General features: G+C 45.8%; 1 protein-coding gene across 4 annotated transcripts in view; it reads right to left on the reverse strand.

Moving 5' to 3' along the window:
- The window catches only part of LOC133344848 (cyclin-dependent kinase 14-like), a 119,508-nt gene that overhangs the window by 21,125 nt on the left and 79,028 nt on the right, over positions 1–19,355 (reverse strand). For all 4 annotated transcript variants that reach the window (XM_061555100.1, XM_061555099.1, XM_061555098.1 and 1 more), the window contains exons 14-15: positions 13,408–13,547; positions 11,658–11,766 (exon numbers count right to left, since the gene is read on the reverse strand). In XM_061555100.1, the coding sequence (XP_061411084.1) occupies positions 11,681–11,766; positions 13,408–13,547 (226 nt within the window). In that variant the 3' untranslated portion in view covers positions 11,658–11,680. The remainder of the gene's footprint in view (positions 1–11,657; positions 11,767–13,407; positions 13,548–19,355) is intronic.

The following is a 19,355-nucleotide window of genomic DNA, read 5'->3' on the forward strand; positions in this document are numbered from 1 at the left end:
TTATAGGCAGGTTTTATTTTCTAGGAAACTCGCAAAACATGCAAAATTGTAAAAAAAAAAAGTTTAACATTTTTCACAGAAACTAGAAAGGTTGCATTAAATGTTGAAAAGTAGGTTGCACAAAGTCGGTACACTGGGATCAAAACCTGAGTTTAACCGGAATTGCCTCCACAGAGACGCATACAAAAGCAAAGATCCCCAGTATAGGCTTAACATACAGTTGGGGCAAGAGTGGGTGGGTGGCCAGCACCACGCCCGACCGCTTTTGTCTCTCTAGAGGCAATATTTACACATCGCACGAGGTACTCATTTGAGGCAGAGTCGACCTAGGGGAAGCCCAGAACTGGTTCAGGTAATCGCCACTGGTGTTGGCCTTGAGTGGGAATCGAAATCGGGTCGCCGGGTTCGTAGCGCAGCGCAGCTAACCGCTGTACTACCGCTTTCCCACACAGACACACGCAGTCACACACATAAAGACTGGCACACACAAAGATCCATACCTCCACCCCTGTTGGGGCAAATGCTGTTAGCGAGTACCTATGAAGGCCGGAACGACGCCCAGGACCAGTTCAAATATTCGCCACTGTTATTGGCCGTGAGCGCGAATCGAACTTGGGTAGCCGGGTTCCTAGCGCAGTGCACTAACCACTTCGCCATCAATCCCCTATGCATGCAGTCACACACGCGCACACTAATACATATACCTGACACAAAGACAAAGATCCCCTGTATATCCTTACCAGACTGTTGGGGCAAGTGCTGTTAGCGCAAACCTATGAAGGCCGGAACGGTACACGAGGGGGTGGGCGGCCAGCACAACGCCAAACCGCCTTTGTCTCCCCAGTGGCGATGTTTTTACACACTTCACCAGGTACTAATTTGAGGCTGAGTCGACCTAGGGGAGGCCCAGGACCAGTTCAGATATTCGTCACTGGTGTTGGCCGTGAGCAGGGATCAAACTCGGGGCGCCGGGTTCGTAACGCAGTGCGCTTACCGCTACACTACCGCTCCCCTGACACAACACGCACGTTCACACACATATGCATGCACTCAGTAACACACAGCCATGCTTGTGAGTACCTGCATGTGCCACACGCATGCACACACTCAGACACAAACACATACAAAGACACGTACATGCATGTAAAAACTACTCAACTAAATTATTTAAAATTTACCAGATAAGGCCCACTGAGCTATTTAGCTCTTATTCAGAAGTGACCTGACCACAAATGATAGCTCAGCGAAGTAGTTTTCATCACGTGGAAATTTATAGCGGCCAAATACTCTCATTGCGTGTTTCTGAATGTGAAGGGAAAATCCGGAGGACCCAGAGAAAAATCTACACGACCGCAGGGAAAACATGCAAGCTCCAAATATACAGGCATAAGGGTCAGGGATCGAACCCACAACCTGTATATGTGTGTGCGTGAGTGCATTCATGTGCGGGTTTGTATGAATGTGTGCAGGCACATGTGTTGTTGCAAGTGATTGTGTGTGAGGCACACACATGCACTCGCACACACAAACAAGTGTATGCACACTCGAAACAAAACCAAAATACAAAGGTTCCCAATGAAGTCAAAGACTGTTGGCGCAAGCGATGCTAGTTCAGCAGCAAGCACACATTCATACAAACCCGCACATGAATGCACTCACGCACACACATATACAGGTTGTGGGTTCGATCCCTGACCCTGACACGTGTATATTTGGAGCTTGCATGTTTTCCCTGTGGTCGTGTAGATTTTTCTCTGGGTCCTCCGGATTTTCCCTTCACATTCAGAAACACGCAATGAGAGTATTTGGCCGCTATAAATTTCCACGTTGAGCTATCGTTTGTGGTCAGGTCACTTCTGAATAAGAGCTAAATAGCTCAATGGGCCTTATCTGGTAAATTTTAAATAATTTAGCTTCGTAGTTTTTACATGCATGTACGTGTCTTTGCATGTGTTTGTGTCTGAGTGTGTGCATGCGTGTGACACATGCAGGTACGTGTGCACGTGTGTCGACACACATACCCATCAGCGTAACGCGTGTACACGTCGGGTTGCGCGGCTCAAACGGCCCGAACACCATGCCATAGGCCCCTTTGGCTAGAGCCCTTGGAATGTGTGGAGAGTAAAGGAAGAACTTTCTGCCAAATCTCCGTGCAAACAAACTGCGGGGATCATTGAAAACAGATTGCCAAGAGAGCTCGTCGAGGCCAGAGTGGAGCAGGGGGCCGATCGTGAACGGGGCGCCTTCCTTTTGCGAAACGTCTCGCCTGCTGCAAGCTATCTCACATTTCTATACCCTTGTTATTTTGGGTCAATACACAGTGTTAGAGAGAGTGTGCGCTGAAATTGCGGTTTAATTTAAAGCGAGTATTTCCACGCATCATGCTGCCAAACACAGTCGAGCCAAGCCATGTCTTGCACAAACTTTGTTCCATGATGATGATAAATCTTTTGAGTAACCATTGATTTTTTTTTTATAGAAAAAAATCATCAAAGGCTTTGAAATTTAAATAAACATGAATGGCAATGCCTGATGCGTTTTTATATGCATCTTGTTTTTAGAGGACACTAAAGTTTAGGCAACAAGTGTTATGTTTTAATTTGTAGGAATTAACATTCTAGTCACGTTAATAGCATTGTAGGTGTAGTGGAAGTATTAGTAAGAACATTGTTGTTAAAATGTTATGATTATAGAATAAGCATGATCGTTTGTAGTATGAATACTGCTCAAAGGAGATTTGTTCTAAAGGAAAACATTGAATACAGTAGTTTACAAATATTTAGAAATAATTATTTAGGAGTAATTCAAAGAGAGGTTAAGGAATGAAGAAACAATGGAGGTCACCAATGTCACGAGAACAACTGACGTTGGATGGACAAATTAAACTGCGAAACGGATACCGAAAGAATGCAAGATAGAAGAAGAGGAAGACAGCGGAAGAGACGGCAGCAGCGTGATGAATACAATTATTTGGACGCCACTGCCGGACAAGAACAACGAAGGAAATGAAATAAAATGGGATGGGTGGGGGGTGGAGTGAAGTTTTTGCCCACTGGTGGGAAGTTACAGGCTGACAACAACAACAGCAACAATGTAGCAGCAGCAGCAGTGGATCTATTTAAAGCAAAGGAACCCAGCACACGACTTTAGAGGATGCACCTGCCTGGGGCACAGCTGCACACGCAAACACGGCGGTCGCCCGGGTCGTGCGAGAGCCACGAGCCCAGGCTGTCCGTATCGCGCGTCTGTTTGGCTCGCTGCCTCTCACATGATCTCCTCCGATCTGAATTGCGGGGCTGTGACCTGCTGAAAATGTTTAAATAACCAAGTAGGCTCATGCTAAATGTGGATTATTATGGCTATAGTTTACATATGGGTCGTTATACAAATTAGGCAGCCTCAATAGAATTTCGAAATCATCCTAAGCAATAAATGTATTTTTGGGTCGATCGGGTAAATATAAATGTGTCGTTAAACCCGACAGAACCGTTGCGTAAGGTTTGTCACGTAAACAAAAAGTGCCAATTAGTTACTACTTCAGCACAACGGTGTGTTGGAGAGTAAACCCACAACATTTACAATTCGAGTCCGACGTTTTGCTGGCGATTACAACCAGCTTCATCAGGCGATTAGCCAGAATCTTAAATACGTAAATGGTGTAATTTTCCAAGTAATGTTCTATAGTTTTAGAAAACATGTCTAATTTATGGAATATGTCAAAGGGTTGACATGTAGTTGAAATGGAACGTAGCATCGCAATAGTGTTACAACTTCAGCCAAGCTTGTGCTTTGAGTAATACAAGGAATGTAGCAGCGGCGGCAGCAAGGATGTGAAGAGACTGGAGGAAGTGGAGGATGCTCTGCGGGGATGCCTCAAAGTCCCACAGGGGATCTGCTAAATAACCGTCCAAACGTTTGGCTAATGCGATAAACAAACGCACAGCAGGCCGCTGCTGGTCTGGGGTCTGTGATTACAAAATAGCATTCATGCCACAGTCACTGCCTATGGATTCCACGGTCAAGGCTCATGTTCCACCATCTGCGTTTGTGGGTGGATTGATTCAGAGCTTGAGACCACACTGCCCTGTGGTCTCGCTGATGCCCTATTCACAAATGGACACACGCGTTAATTAATTCCATTATGCAATCGGTAGGACACAGCAAATGAATGAAGGCATATATACATATTAATTCCCATCCTGAATGAGCTTGTGATGGTAAAATGGCTGAATGGTGGGGGGGCTAGAGGGGAGGGAGGGCGGTGATGTTGAGTGGCTCATGGGGGGAGCTGGGATGGGGGTTTTGTGCCTCGTCTTCCTCCTCTTTGCTGGTTTCGTGAGTGCCTTGGAGACATTCCCTTTTAATTATCGCTCGTGTAAAAACAAGGTAATGCATTAGTCGGACAACATTTCCTGTGGGCTTGCCTGGCCTGCCCTAGAGAAACATCTGTAAAGTGATTGTTTGCTCGCCGTGCTGTTTTAACATCAAGAGCCATGTTGGACGTTGCTTTTACAAAACATGTATATATAAGGCAAGAAATGAAGGTTAATATTTAGTGTGTAAATATTTATAAACATTGTTACTTGAAATATGCACAACAAAAAAAGGCATATTTATTATTCTTTTAAATATCTTTTGTAGCTGTGATCTTTTTTATTGTGAATATGAAAACGTATCAAATCATTGCACCTAAACAGTATGCGTGAATACTAAACATTTTCAGCCGTGTAGTTACAAATATATATCAGTGCTGAATGTTTTGCTAATTTTATGTTTAAAACATAAGGCTATACTTTACTATTACTACATATGTATTTGAAACATCTCTTGGTCTATGTGCCGTGCATCCTTACTCAAAGACATTGGCAATCATGGCCTTCCATTTAGCTCTGTTGATATTACTCATACGTGTTTTAAAAAAATGTCCATGCTATTCTTTGCTTTTATGAAATGAGCATGTTCATGGTTATGCACTCTATTCAAAGCCACATTCTAAAATGTCTTCTGAAAAAAATTGGATTGGAGAAATAACGTCAAAACCAGAAATGGAGAAAATATGAACCACCTCTGATTTTCTGATGACAGTCATTGTAATAACTACCCACCCGTGCAAGCACTACTCAGGCTCTACTTAGCTTCTGAGATTTGATGATATTGGGCAAGCTCCAGGTGATTTAGTCATAGGTTTATATTGTATGATTCTACGTACTTTTCTTGCAAATTTTTTCTGCAGTCCAAGTTTTACGAATTTTTTACTTTTGCAGTGTCATCACCTTAATTCATCTCTTCACTTAAAATTAGTCCCGCATGTATATGTACATATGAAATATGCTGGAAGAAGCAGAGAAGGAATTAACAATTCTATGTGCTCATTACTACGAAGTGAAACTCCTTGAGAGGGTTCTTGAAGTTACTGATGGTATGATTAATAATTCAGTCAACTCTGTTTCAAACCATTCGATTTCAACATCAGAAATGACAGGTCATGCTGTGCAGGTGCTTCTTGCTCCGTAAAGGTGTTTTTATGAAATACTTTGATCTACATTTCATCATCATCAGCCATTGTCTATCAACTGCTGGATGATAGACCTCCCCATGCCATGTTGGTCATGGGTGCTTGTTTTGACCATACAAGTTGATGAATTGGGGTACCCAATGTACAGTTGAGATATATCGATTGACACTTATGTTAGTCGTGGCTCTGAGATGCTAGCCACGGCTAGCATCACAGTGCCACCAGCCCACTTTGTCATCATCCCTTACAATTTTATCGCTGCCACCCTCCAGCTCACTCCTGCATATGAACTGATGTCCTCGTTCCATCTCCGCGGCGGTCATTTTCTTGGACGTGTTCTCTCCGTCTATAAAATCCAGCAAACGAGAGGTTTTAACGGGGCACTATGACGGTCAGGATGAGCCCCCTTGGGAAGGATGATTAAAAGCCGAAGAGGTGGCCATTAGGTCAGAGGGCCTTTGATCCACGAACCAATCAATCAGTGGTGGGGAAACAGCTCAAAAGGTCCTTTCAATCGATAAAACAAAACCCACCTCAAATGCAGCTCATCCTCGTTTGCTGACCTTTTGTAATTAGATTACTGTGACCTTGTGACCTTTCTGCAGCCTAAGATGTTGTCTACATTATACACATAATTTTTGTTTAAAGCCCCCCCCCCCCACCAATGTGGTGTTATCACTCTTTTATAATTATATCTTAACTCGGCGATGGCGCAGCTCTTAGCGAACTGCACTGCGAACCCGGCGACCTCAGTTTGATTACTGGCCATGACTATCGTCAGCGATGAGTGAGATGTGAACTGGTGCTATTTGGTAACAAAGTCTTAAAGATGCTCTATCAATCAAGCAATAGCTAAAGACTTGAGCGATAAAAGCCAACATTTAGTGAACACATAAGTTAGTTTTATTTAGTGTAAAATAACATTCCAATGTTTTAATGCATTTATAATGGGACTGAGACTGTGTTTTAGCCCCAGCGTGCCAACTTAGTCGATGCCAGGTCTCCACCTTCACGCCTCAGCAATTCTCACTGCAGTTATTACATCTTGGGATTTAACCATGCCAGCCTAATGAAATGTTTCTATGGAAGTGAGAGAAAATGACAAGTCTTCACCAAAAGCCCAGAACTTGGCAGTTGCATGATTCAACGCTTAAAAAATAAAAGTAAATCATATTTATAACAGGAAGGCTGCTTAATTAAGCAAGGGTTTTTTTCTAATGAAAATCGAATTAACACACGTGAGCCTTGACAAAGGAATGCAACGTAATCAAAGCACAAGGCAGTGAAGGTAAAGGTGCAGCCCTGCAATTGCTTGCTCACGCCACTGCTGGCAGGCCTCTGCAAGGGCGATCTCTTAGAGAGGCCTTCTATAGGGTAATTGGCCTACTCTTCCGCGCTGGCTAGACGTCTTAGAAGAAGTGAGATTACTCTTTGGTTCTTTCGGTAAAGTCACATAGGTAGAAAAATTAAATAAAAAATAATACATCACGACGTTTCGATCACAACACAAGCGGTCGTCCTCAGGTGGAAAAAATAATCCAGCAGTGGAACTACTAAACCAGGAATAAACACAGCGAGAGAGCTGTTACAACAAGACGATATATATGTGGTGAAGGGCAAGCAGGCGGGGTCTGAGCTGGAAATGAATTCCATCCCCGTACGCATGCACGTCAGTTGTGTTAATGGGGCAGATTAGGGAAAGAGAGATTCGGGTTAGAGATTAGCATCGCCCCTGCATATGCGCACAACAGCAGTGTTAATGGGAGATGAGGACTATGTTGATGGGAGAGATTAGGCAAAGAGATTAGGGGGATTAGCAGGTTAATGTCATGTCTATGTGTAACACAAGCTGCGGCGCTGCCAACTGCGCTGTGAGAGGCAAGTGCGTCCACGCAAGGGAACCACAGCAACGGTGGTCGCGCCAGTGAGACACACAGCCCATCACACAGCCAGAACCATCGATACATCGAGGCTAAGAGAGCAGAGGTGGCCATGTTAGTGAGACTCCAGCCCGTTAATGCAGAGGCACCTAACAGGGCAATGCAACTCAGAGAGTCGGATATAACAGCCAAACGGCAAGGAAGAATGGAAGCACCACAGCAAGTTACGACTTTGCTTGGTTAATAACGTCCTTCCAATGATTGCTCAGCTTATACCCATCTTCTCGGTTGAAATTGTCTCTGTGTTTATATATCTGGATGGATTCATGGACAAATCTTTGATGGTAGCCCGAAGGTTTGCAGAGTACCTTGGTCTCGGAAAAAATAATATCGTGCGAGCTCACTGCATTATAACAATGATCAGCCATGGCAGAGGTATTGGTTCTGCCATGTTTTAAATCTGCCTTGTGTTCGCGAACACGGTCTGAGACATGTCGTTTCATTTCCCCAACGTAACTGCTGCCGCAGACACAACTTAGTTTGTAGACACCAGGGTATTGCATGTCAGGAATCACATCCTTCACAGATGGGATAAAATCACGGATTTTATGTACTGTATTGAATCGGACCTGGATCTTGTGTTTAAGATTTTGGAAATATTTTTGGTAACACCTGCAATGTATGGCAAGGTGATGGTTTTGATTGGGTCCTCAGATGGTTGTCTCCCCATGGTTGGGGCTACAGCTTTGCGGATTGCGCGGTCTGAGTATCCATTCATCTTGAGGGCTTGGTGTACGTGCTCCAGTTCACTGGCTAGATGGCGCTGGTCGTAGATGCAGCAGGCCCTATGGTGTAGTGTTTTGATGAGGGAGTTCTTCTGGGCCAGATGGTGGTGGGAGTCAGGCTTTAGATAGCAATCCATGTGGGTGGTTTTCCTGTAGACGGAATGTCCCAACGTACCATCAGGCCTCTTCTCGATCAAAACATCCAGGAATGGTAGCTTGTCATCATTTTACACTTCCATGGTGAATTTGATGGATGGGTGTATGGAATTGATGTGGTTTAAAAATTGGTTCAGTGCTGGCTGGCCATGCGGCCAGATGACGAAAGTGTCATCCACAGGGAAGGACATAGGGTGGATGTCAGGATGGCATTTGTTTGAAATTTCTCCATGAAAACATTCGCTACCACTGGTGATAAGGGAGAACCCATCGGGGTACCTTCATTTTGTTTGTACAATGTGCCATTCCAGATGAAGTAAGTGTTGGTAAGGCAGTGCCTCACCAAAGTTGGTACATCAGGATTCAGGGTTTGGTGGTACATGTTGTTTATGTCGTTTATTGTGAAAATTCGATCACAGTTCCTATGATCACTGTTACATTGCTTTTATGGCTTTATTTTGGTGATTTCGAAAAGTTTTTTGGTTTGGCCATGTTTGTTTGTTGGAGTACGGAGTTAAACTGATGGCCTTAATCTAAGTTGTCTTGTGGTTGTTGTTGTTTGACTTGCATCCCTCTGGGATTTCTGCACACAACGTTGGTGTACGGTGCTTTTTCTGAAATATTTTGCTGTCTTTTCTTGGATTTTCTGTTTGCACATAGTCACATAGTCACTTTAAGATGTTTTCTTGTTCATGTTTTTGTTTTTTGTTTGTTGCGGTTGCACCCGAATCAAGGGCCGAATGGCTCACAGGGCTATACCAAATAAATGAAACTGAAAAAAAAGTCTTAAATTATTGAAGACTTGGTCGAAACATCGTGATATATATTTTTTTCTACTAACGTGACTTTACCGAAAGAACCAAAGAGTATGGATTCCGGCAGTCACGACAGCTTCAAATCAAGATAGAAGTGAGATTACCCATACTTTACCCTACAACATTCGTCCTGCCGATTGACTAAGAACGGAGTGAAAGACAAATCACCCTAACGTGGCCAAAAGACAAAATTAAGTCGAATGACACGATCAAACTGCACGCCGTGCAAGCAGAACAAAGAAAGCAAAATAAAAACCGACAAAGCGCACAAATAACAATTACAAAAGGGCACGCGCTCTTCAAGACAACCTGTCGAAAAATCTGCCACGGTCCCAGAATGTAAAATTTTAAGCTAAAGACAATAAATAAGTAAGCAAATAAATAAATAAAATGCAATCCAAAATGCTGCGCGCCTCACTGTGCGGCGGCGAGCGCCTGCGTGATTGCCATCCGATTGAACCTGTCGCGCTGTAGCCAGCCGCCACAGAATTAATCTGCCCCTGCTGAGACCCTGACGACATTCAGCACTCACATCAACCCAGCCAATTTTCACTCTCCCGGGTGGGCGGGGGAGGGTACAAAAGACAAAGATCCCCCATATAGCCTTAACAGAATGTATGAGCAAGTGCCGTTAGCAGGCACCGATGAGAAGGCCGGCAAGGCAGATGAGTGGGTGAGTGGCTAACAACACGCCCGGCCACCTTTGTCTCCCTAGTGGCGATGTTTACATACCACACCAGGTACTCATTTAAGGCTGAGCCGGACGAGGGGAGGCCCAGAACCAGTTAAGATAATCGTCACTGGGGAAACTAACTCGGGTCGCCGAGTTCGTAGCGCATTGCGCGAACTGCTACGCCACCGAGGGTACACACACACTCACACCCAAGCACGCGCACATGGACACCCAGATACCTGGCACTCCGGTTCTGAAATTTAAAAAAATGTGATCCCGTAAGGTTTAATCTCAGTGCGCGGAATATAACACTACCCCACCGGTTTATTTCCGCTTGGTTGCGTTTGATGTCTGCATGAAATGCTTTGAATAGGGGAATGTTAAATTAAAGCAGCCAAACGTAATCCATGTATGCATTTCGAATTGTTTTAAAAGTAAATTTAAAAAATGACACGATCCTGCCAGTGTTGCGTACAATTAAGTACGGGCTATGAAAAACTAACGGCCTTATGTAGAGTAGGGCTATTGCAGTGTGATGACGAAGTTGGAAAGTTGCAGTTTATTTTTTAATTTGTTTTCAGAGATGTGTGCTTTATGAGCGAGTCCGATTAATGAATAGATAGCGAGTAATAATACATCAGTTGCTAGCATTAGTAATTGTAAACTAAGATTTGGCAGCACCGGACGTCAGTTGCAAATACGTAACAATACGAGATATTCATTTTCCAGTTTTCGTGCAGTGCACACGCCTAATAGTTAACATTCATTCGAATGGTTCATTGTGCTCGAGTTCACATTCTCATATTCGGCCGACTAAAAACATGCGCAGGCCTACGCTGATGCCATGTGACACGCGTTCAGTGTAACCAGCATTGTGCTTCGTATCCCCCCCCGCCCCCAAACAACCCCCCAACCAAATTGTCCCCCATCCCGTGGGTGGCCACCGAAGGGGGATTATCTGGCCCTCCTCACGCCTCCGCAAGTAAATAACTACATTCATCCTCTGAGCCCAGCCCTGACCTCTTTTTTTTCAAATCCCCGATCCCACTGAGCAATCTGTGTAGCTGCAGGCCTTGAAATGCATCCGGACACCAGCTGCTCTAGTGACGTGCCGAAAAGCCACCGCGTTCGCCTGTGCACGCCAAGTGGCGAAGGGGGGGTGGGGTGGTGCGTGTAGGCAGCTGCACGCACGCATCATGTGCGTGCGACTAAAAACAGACTTCGTAAATACTGACCGTGGTGCGTGCACAACTGGGGACACACAGACGTACGTACGTACTGCGTGGTGCGTGCTCACAAGACTATGGCCCTTTACAGGAAACCTGTAATTAGCGGAACCCTCTTCGCCAGACTGTAATACAAGCGCAACGGACCACTACGACGAATGTGTGTGTGTATAGAGGGATCGGCAAGCTTGGCCTGCTCCCCGTCGTGTGCAAGATGTCCATGAGGAGGCTTCAGATAACAACGCTGCAGTACTTTGCAAGTCTCGGCCATTGTTACCTGAGTCAAATACCCCTTTTCCACAGGGAAATCCGAACCATGCCAGCATGACCCCCCCCCCCCCCGCCCATGGCATGGCTGGTTTTCCACTGGACATTTGCCCTGCCGAGCCAGAGCCAAACCTGTGAAACCCTGGCCTCACTGGACATCTGAATCTGACTCGGAGTCAAGCAGGCCGCACGCAATCAAATTACTTGACTCGTTTCATTGTGTGTGTGACGTCAGTAGCATGACTCGAGTTCTGCAGTGGAGAAACAACCCGCAGTCTCCTTTGCTGCTCAGTTGTAAAACAGAAAGGAGGTTAAAGCGTCAGTGGTGGTGTGGCAGTACCTGCATAGCAGTATGGAGGCTGCTCAGTGCTTCTGGCTGAATTTCCCGTAGAAGCCCAAGCTGTCCTCCGCGTGCAGCTTCACCTCCGGCACGGAGCATATCGAGGTCACTGTCAGATACAAAGACAACGATCCCCCCACAAAGGGTTAACAGACTGTTGGGGCTAGGGTGGTCACATGACGCACACGCACAACATGGTACATACACACATAGGACGCACATGTAACCGCAGGAAACAACAGACGGCATCAGCACAAATACACACATAGGACAAAGATTGCTATTAGCAAGCACCCATTAAGGCCGACATTGTACACGGGGAGGGGGGGGGGGTGATGTCGCCAGTGCATCTGACGACATTTTTCTCCCCAGTGCTCATGTACACGTACTTATTTAAGGCTGAGACGACCTAGAGGAGACGCAGAACCAGTTCCGATATCACGAACCACTGATATTAGCCACAACCGGTTTCTCGGTTCGTACTGCAGTGCACAAACCACTACACGCCACAGCTCTGCATGCGTAGGACACGCACATCAGCCAAATACAAATATCCCCCTATCACTGTAGAGCCTGTTGGGGCAAGCGCTGCGAGTGAGCACACACAAAATAGACATATATATACACATAGGATGCAACATACAGGACACACACAAAGACAAAAATCTCCCGTATATAGCCTTTAAGAGACGGCTGGGGCAAGTGTTGAAAGAAAACACCGATCAAAGCTGGCAAGACACATGAGGGGGTGGGTGGCCAGCACTACGTCCGACTGTCTTTATTTCCTCACTGCTGCTGTTTATATATTGAACCAAGTACCCATTTAAGGCTCTAACAAACCTAAGGGAGGTCCGGAACAGGTTCAGATATAATCACCACTGATATTAGCTGTGAACGGAAATCAAACTTGGGATGCCAGGTTCATAGGGGCAGTGAGCTGAACACTGCCCGACCACTCCCCACACATACAGACATGACACACACAGGAAACACGCACATGCATAACATATACATGGACTCGGAAGACACAAAATCACTCCGATCATACACACAGGACACTCGCACAACAAACAGGGCCACACACGCCTGTGCTCGGTCACTCGTGTGCTCGCCTGCATACACTCGCGACACTTGTGCACTTACACGAACATGGCAAGCGAGGGTTTTATTTTTGTCACAACATGGTGATGGATCTCCAAGCCCTGCGAGATGGAATAATTGGGCTAGGCCTCTGTTTTGACAGCAACAGAAAGCTGATACCTCACGCCGCACGATTTTCATTATGTAATGTGCGCACATTTTTTGTTTTTTCTCTCACGAATCCATCAATATTCGCCATTACCACTTTTGAATTCGGCATTCCGGCTGAAAGAGTGATGACGTTGCTCAGACCTCTATGTATCACAGCTCAGAATTAATGCAACAGTGAGCAGGGGGCTTTAAAGGTTGCTCAGTTCACAGAGCTAGGGGTCAGAGTGAGGTGTTATCGGCCCTCTTAAGTGTCCCGAGATCAATAGTTTCCCTGCTAAATCTTCCCCACCTCGCAGTCAGGTTAGGTCGAATGATGCATTTCGTTAGCAGTCTGTTTCATCGCCATAATTGCAATATTTTTTATTACTTTGAGAAGGTGGGAAAAAAAAATATGACAACTTTCTAATAGATTTTTTTTCAGCGGATAAAGAGAACCCAGCTCTCCGTTGGAAACGCCGGGTGTGTGTGTGTCTCTCTCTCTCTCTACGTGTGCACTCACTGTCAGAGAGCTCCGTGAGCCTGGGAGGGAGGTCGCTGAAGTACAGGTGTCTGAGTGCGTCGATAGCTGTAATGCGACTCCTGGGGTGTGCCTGCAACAGGCGCGACGCGAGCTCCTCCGCTACGGGAATGAGTGCCAGCCTGCTCGCACACACACACGTGCACACACACACACACAGGCGCACACAGCATGTGGTCATTGTGTACACAGGACAAAGATCCCCCCCCCCCCCCCCACAGCTGACTGTCGGGGGCAAGTGCTGTCAGATAACACAGGTATGCACATGCTAACACGCACAGCACAAAGACCCCCCCTAACAGACTGTTGGGGCAAGTGCTGTTAGTGAGCACCTATGAAGGTCAGCAGGGGACACGTGGGGGTGGGTGGCCAGCACCACGCCCGGCCGCCTTCGTCTCGTTAGTCACGATGTTTACACAGCGCACCAGGTACTCATTTGAAGCTGAGTCGACCTAGGGGAGGCCCATGACCGATTCAGATAATCGTCACTGGTGTGGATGGCCATAAGCGGGAATCGAACTTGGGCCACCGGGTTCGTAGCACAGCGCGCTGACCGCTACACAAACCTGTGCGAACAGGCACACCATGACACACAAACATCGGACACACACGCACAGGGTAGGAAACACAGGACACACACAGCACACACGTGCACATAGGACAAAGAGAGAAATCCCCTATATGGTATACTTAGACCCTATTAAGGCTGACTCAGTGCGTAAAGGGGTGGGTGTGGCCGGGCCAATAATGGTGGTGACATGTTTCACGAGGAACTTATTTGAGGCTGAGTTGACTTAGGGGAGGGACGGGACTGGCTCGTGTCATTACCACCGATGTTAGTTGTTTTCTGGGAATCCAACTCAGCCCTCTGGGTTCGTAGCCCAGTGCGATAACCACGAAGCCAGGGGCCCATCCATTTAGTGGGTACGCAAAAATCTGTCAAAACTTGACCCCTCTCTGCCTCCCTGTATGCACGCGGACTTTTACCCCCCCCCCCCCCACCTGTGTACGTACGCCTGACGCACCCCCCCCCCCGAATCCTATAGAACGGCCGATATTTCATTCACGCAGAAACGATCAAGGATTAATAATATTAACGTGTCTAAGCCAACAGATAGTCCACCGCCGGACTATCTAACTCATTTGAAGGCCAATGTAGACAAATTATTTATTATCGAGGCTTCACCCCCCCCCCCCCCCCGTGTACGTACGCATTTGGGTTAAACCCCCCACTCCCCCCTCCATGCGTACGTACTAAATGGATGCTCCCCCACCACTCCCCATCATTGTGTACTCACCCACACACGCACACACACACACGCACACACACACCCACACACGCACACCTACACACGCGCGCACACACACACGTACACACACCCACACACGAGCACACACACACGTACGCACACACACGCACACACACACGCACACCCACCCACACACACGCACACACACACGCGCACACACCCGAACACACACGTGCACACACACGCGCACACACACATGCACACACACACACGTACAGACACACACACACGCGCACACACACCCACGCACACACACGTACGCACACCCACACACGCGCACACACACCCACGCACACCCACACACGCACACACACACCCACAAACACACACATGTACGCGCACACACACCCACGCACACACACGTAAGCACACACACACACACGTGTGTGCGTAACCAAAACCCACCTGCAGAAGTCTGCGCGCAACCAACTGTGTGTGCACTCAGAAACAAAAAGAATGAACGTCGTTGTTCATTTTCTGGACTTTTGGTTATGCTATTCATCTCTTCTGGCACCCCATGTGAACCTGCCAAGATTAATCAGTGCTTATTTACTAATTGAAATTAAAAGAAAAAGTTTCGGAATTTTCTTTCTTTAAGCGGGTTTAGGAGTAATGCTTGTAGTTTTGAATTATTTGACCACTTCTTTGTTTCAGTGCAGTGGGATTTTTTTAATTAAACGTGCCGCACAAGTAGGAATCAATAAACATCCAGAATATAACGTTTCACAAAGCAAACGTGTCGACCAAAATGCCTTCATAAGGTCTGCTGATGAAAGCCAGTGTTGACCATCTGTTTTTCTCTTTTCTCCAAATACTCTAAATTACTTTGCGTTGCCTACAAAGAAACTTAAATAATCGACAATAATAATTTTCAGCACTTAGTCAATACACTTCAGCACTTAGTCAATACTACATGAAGGCCGTCTCATGCCAAGTCAGTCATGTGGGTTGTTTGCCCATACTTTTCACCACGCTGGTCAGTGCGCGTTGTTGAAGTGGGAGATGCAATTGTTCAGAACCAGTTCAGACATCGCCTGCGACTGATGTTGCCGTGAATTGAGCTCAGATCACTGTGTTCATAGCAGTGTGCTAGCCAGTGTACTATCGGTCACCCCCCCTCTTCCCATGCAGGGGGGGGGGGTGTTAACTACGTCCCCTGGTATATAGGAGGACGTGGGTTCGATTCCAACCCTAATGCCTCTTTATATTTTGAGTTTGAATATTCACCCAGTGGGTAAAAAACACCTCCAACCATTATATAAACGGAGTGGTGGCTTCTGCAATCTCTCATTTACTTGATACAGCTGTCGTGGCTGTGACGGTACCACCTGAAGACGGAAGCTTGTGTTGCCTCCGAAACGTCGTGATTTTTTATTTTATTTTACTTTTTAATGTTTTTTACCTACGTGACTTTACCGAAAAAACCTAAGAATATTCACCCCGTGGTTGCGTGGATTTTTCTCCGGGTCCTCTGGGTTTTCCCCTCATATTTAGAAACATGCGTTTTAGAGTATTTGCCTGATATAAATTTCCACGTGATAAGTCACTTCATTGAGCTATCATTTATGGCCAGGTCGCTTCTAAAAAAGAGCTAAATAGCTCAGTGGGCCTCACCTGGTAAAATAAAAATAGTTCAATAGTTAATAAATGCTCTACTTACACCTCAGCTGCCCATCCATTAACATAAACAGGACCCATTGCTATCCACTTAAAATGTAAATGCATTACCACCATCATCTTAATTGGAATCATCGTTATACTAAGAATAATAAATGGCAACATCTGTTCATTGTAGCGTATAGCCTTGCTAAAGGTTAACACACATTATTGAGGTTGGCCACTGATTTCTTCTGCACGATGGATTCAGGAACATGATATCAAATTCACTTTCACAAAATCATCTCAACGTGATGTCTTCAGCCACGGTGTGATCTGCCCGGTTATTTATTCCCATTGAGTTATTGTAGATGATGTGACCCTTGGGAGACTCGGCTATGTGGCATGCGTGAGAATAGGTCAAGCCGTAAAAAGTCACCCCCCCTATGAATGACTTCATAAAGTGGAGTGCGCTCTGACATATTGCGCGGGCCATTGTGTGGGTTCACAGACCCATCACTTGACTCTTAATAATCCTCCTAATCCATCTAACTGATTATAAGTGCTGCACATCAGCATGTCCAGCATCTCCACTGAGCAACAGAGGTCACCGGGTCATCTATAAAGCTTAAGTGGACATGCATTCCTGCCCCTTGCCTGTTGCGGGCCCCCTGTTTGTGTTTTCGTGTGTGCTTGTGTGGGTACATTGTGGGCAGTCGGGGGCAGTGCAGAAAAATATATTGCTGTATGTACATATTGTACTGTGCTTCTATGCTTTCATGTCCATGGCTCCCCACTCAGGGCTTAATGTCTCACTGTATATTTTGCCGGGTCGCTGATAAACTATCATCGGCGTGTGAGGAGTAGCCAGTCAGAGTGAGAGGTATAATGGACGCGGTGTGCCGGGCACAGAAATATGTCCTTAGTCGCTGACCTGGACAATATCTGGGTGAAATTAAGTCATGCCCTTCACCTTCACCAGCCAGGCATAGTGAAGTATGATCAAATAACCCCCACAGCCCTGCATGGCGAGGGGAGGCCCTCATTCAGCATTTGACAAAAGGGCTACGTGCATTCCTGAAGTTTGGAAATAAAGCAGACAGCAAGCTGCAATGAAAACCTCCACGGACTTCCAGTTCCAACACCACCAAAGGGGCAGAGTAAATAAAATTGTAAGTGAATTATTCTATAACTTTTAGGCTATCCAGGATGTCTGGACAGACTAATCAAATGGTTAAGATGTTCTGAGCGAGCAAGTTTTCACACAGTCGAAGATCCGATTCACTATCAGAGCAATTTGATGAGTTAATAATTAGTTAATAAAGCTAATTATCTTCTATATTTGAAGCTTTCGTGACTGCAAGGATTCATATTCTTAGGTTTTTTCGGTAAAGTCACGTAGGTAAAAAATTAAAATTAATAAAAGTAAAATAAAAATGTAATAAAAATCACGACGTTTCGAAGGCAACAAAAGCTTCCGTCTTCAGGTGGAACTGTCACAGCACGATAGCTGTATCAAGTGAGAGGAAGCTTGTGTTGCCTCCGAAACGTCGTGATTTTTATTTTATTTTTATTTTACTAATTTTACATTTTTTACCTACGTGACTTTACCGAAAAAACCTAAGAATACTAATTATCTTCATCAGCCATGATCTCTCCACTGCTGGAAGAAGGCCTCCGCCCAAGCTGTCGCCACCTCTCACGATCCTGTGATCACACAATCCGCCTAGCACCTGCACAGGAGCTGATCTCATCGCTCCGCCACTTTGGTGAGAGCCTTCTCGAACGTAATGCTACAGAAGTGACTCGTGCTTATCTTTCGTGAAACGACAAAACGTTCAGACCCCGTGACTTACTTTGCAAGGGGAGCCGCTACGTGCCAATTATCAAAGTAAAATCCTACACCTGCCCTCGAATAAATTCGTTCCTATAAATACTGTACTAGCCCTGAGTGTAAAATAGTAATACAAATGGTAATGAAACTCAATCCGGTCTCATCTTGCCAAACATATGACGCCGCTTTGAATGTCACTGAATTTGCACAATGAGCCGCATGTTGACACTCCTTGCTCGGGAGGATTAAGCAGGAGAATTTTGGAGATTTTCTCAAGTCACGGAAGGCCAACAGGCCGTGCCTGTCCATGCCTGCTGCAAAGGGTCGGTCCGTGCTCGTCATGCAAAGGGTGGTTAACAAATAACTCCCAGACAAAAGGCAGATTAACCAGAAACTAAAAAACTTTAATCTTGAAGAGTTGAAAAACAAGAACTCATGCAGCCAATGTATTCGATCAGGAAGGTGCCAAAACAAACACGCATTGCTGGGAATTTAGCCGAAGTCCGCCTGTGTGGCAACATGTGTTCGTTCTGCAGCTACGAATGAACGTTTGCAAATTCATGGATTTTTATACGAATCGAAGAGGTATAACTTTTACCCTGCGTATTTGTTTTCATTAAGCGATTGTCCTTTTTTATATTTAAGGAAAAGCATATACGGCTAAAATTAACAATGCCGCACCGGTCTACATTTTAAGTTGATTTAGTATTTAAAAAAAAGCTTTAATGTTAACATGAAACAATGTCAAAAGTATGTCGCGGCAATGGCAGCCGGTGATGTTGACAGAAAATAAGTGAGATGCTGTTACCAATCTTGGCTGCCAAGTCTCCTTTCCACTTCTAAATCAAACCCAACGTTTGCACCCCCCCCCCCTCTTTTCCAGCACTGGAGGAGGTTTGAACGACGGAACGCTTGTCAGCAGAACGCACCCCAGACTGCTGTCGACTTGCCACGTTGTGCCGCCCCACGCTATTTCCCAATAATTAATTTGCTTTAGAACAAAAAAATCTGTCCCGCTTCGTTCTCATGTAGGACACGCTAAATAATTACTTGTCCCGGTAACAAAAAAAGGCAAATTTCCCCCGTTGTGTAGCCTCCACAGACTGCTGAGGAAAGTGCTGTTAAGCGAGCACCAATTTGAGGGCTCCATGGCACACGACGGCGTGGTGTGGGGCAGAACCGTGCCGGGC

Source organism: Lethenteron reissneri, chromosome 20 (assembly GCF_015708825.2).
Source record: "Lethenteron reissneri isolate LAM-NWPU_2019-01 chromosome 20, ASM1570882v1, whole genome shotgun sequence".
Classification (NCBI taxonomy): Eukaryota; Metazoa; Chordata; class Hyperoartia; order Petromyzontiformes; family Petromyzontidae; genus Lethenteron; species Lethenteron reissneri.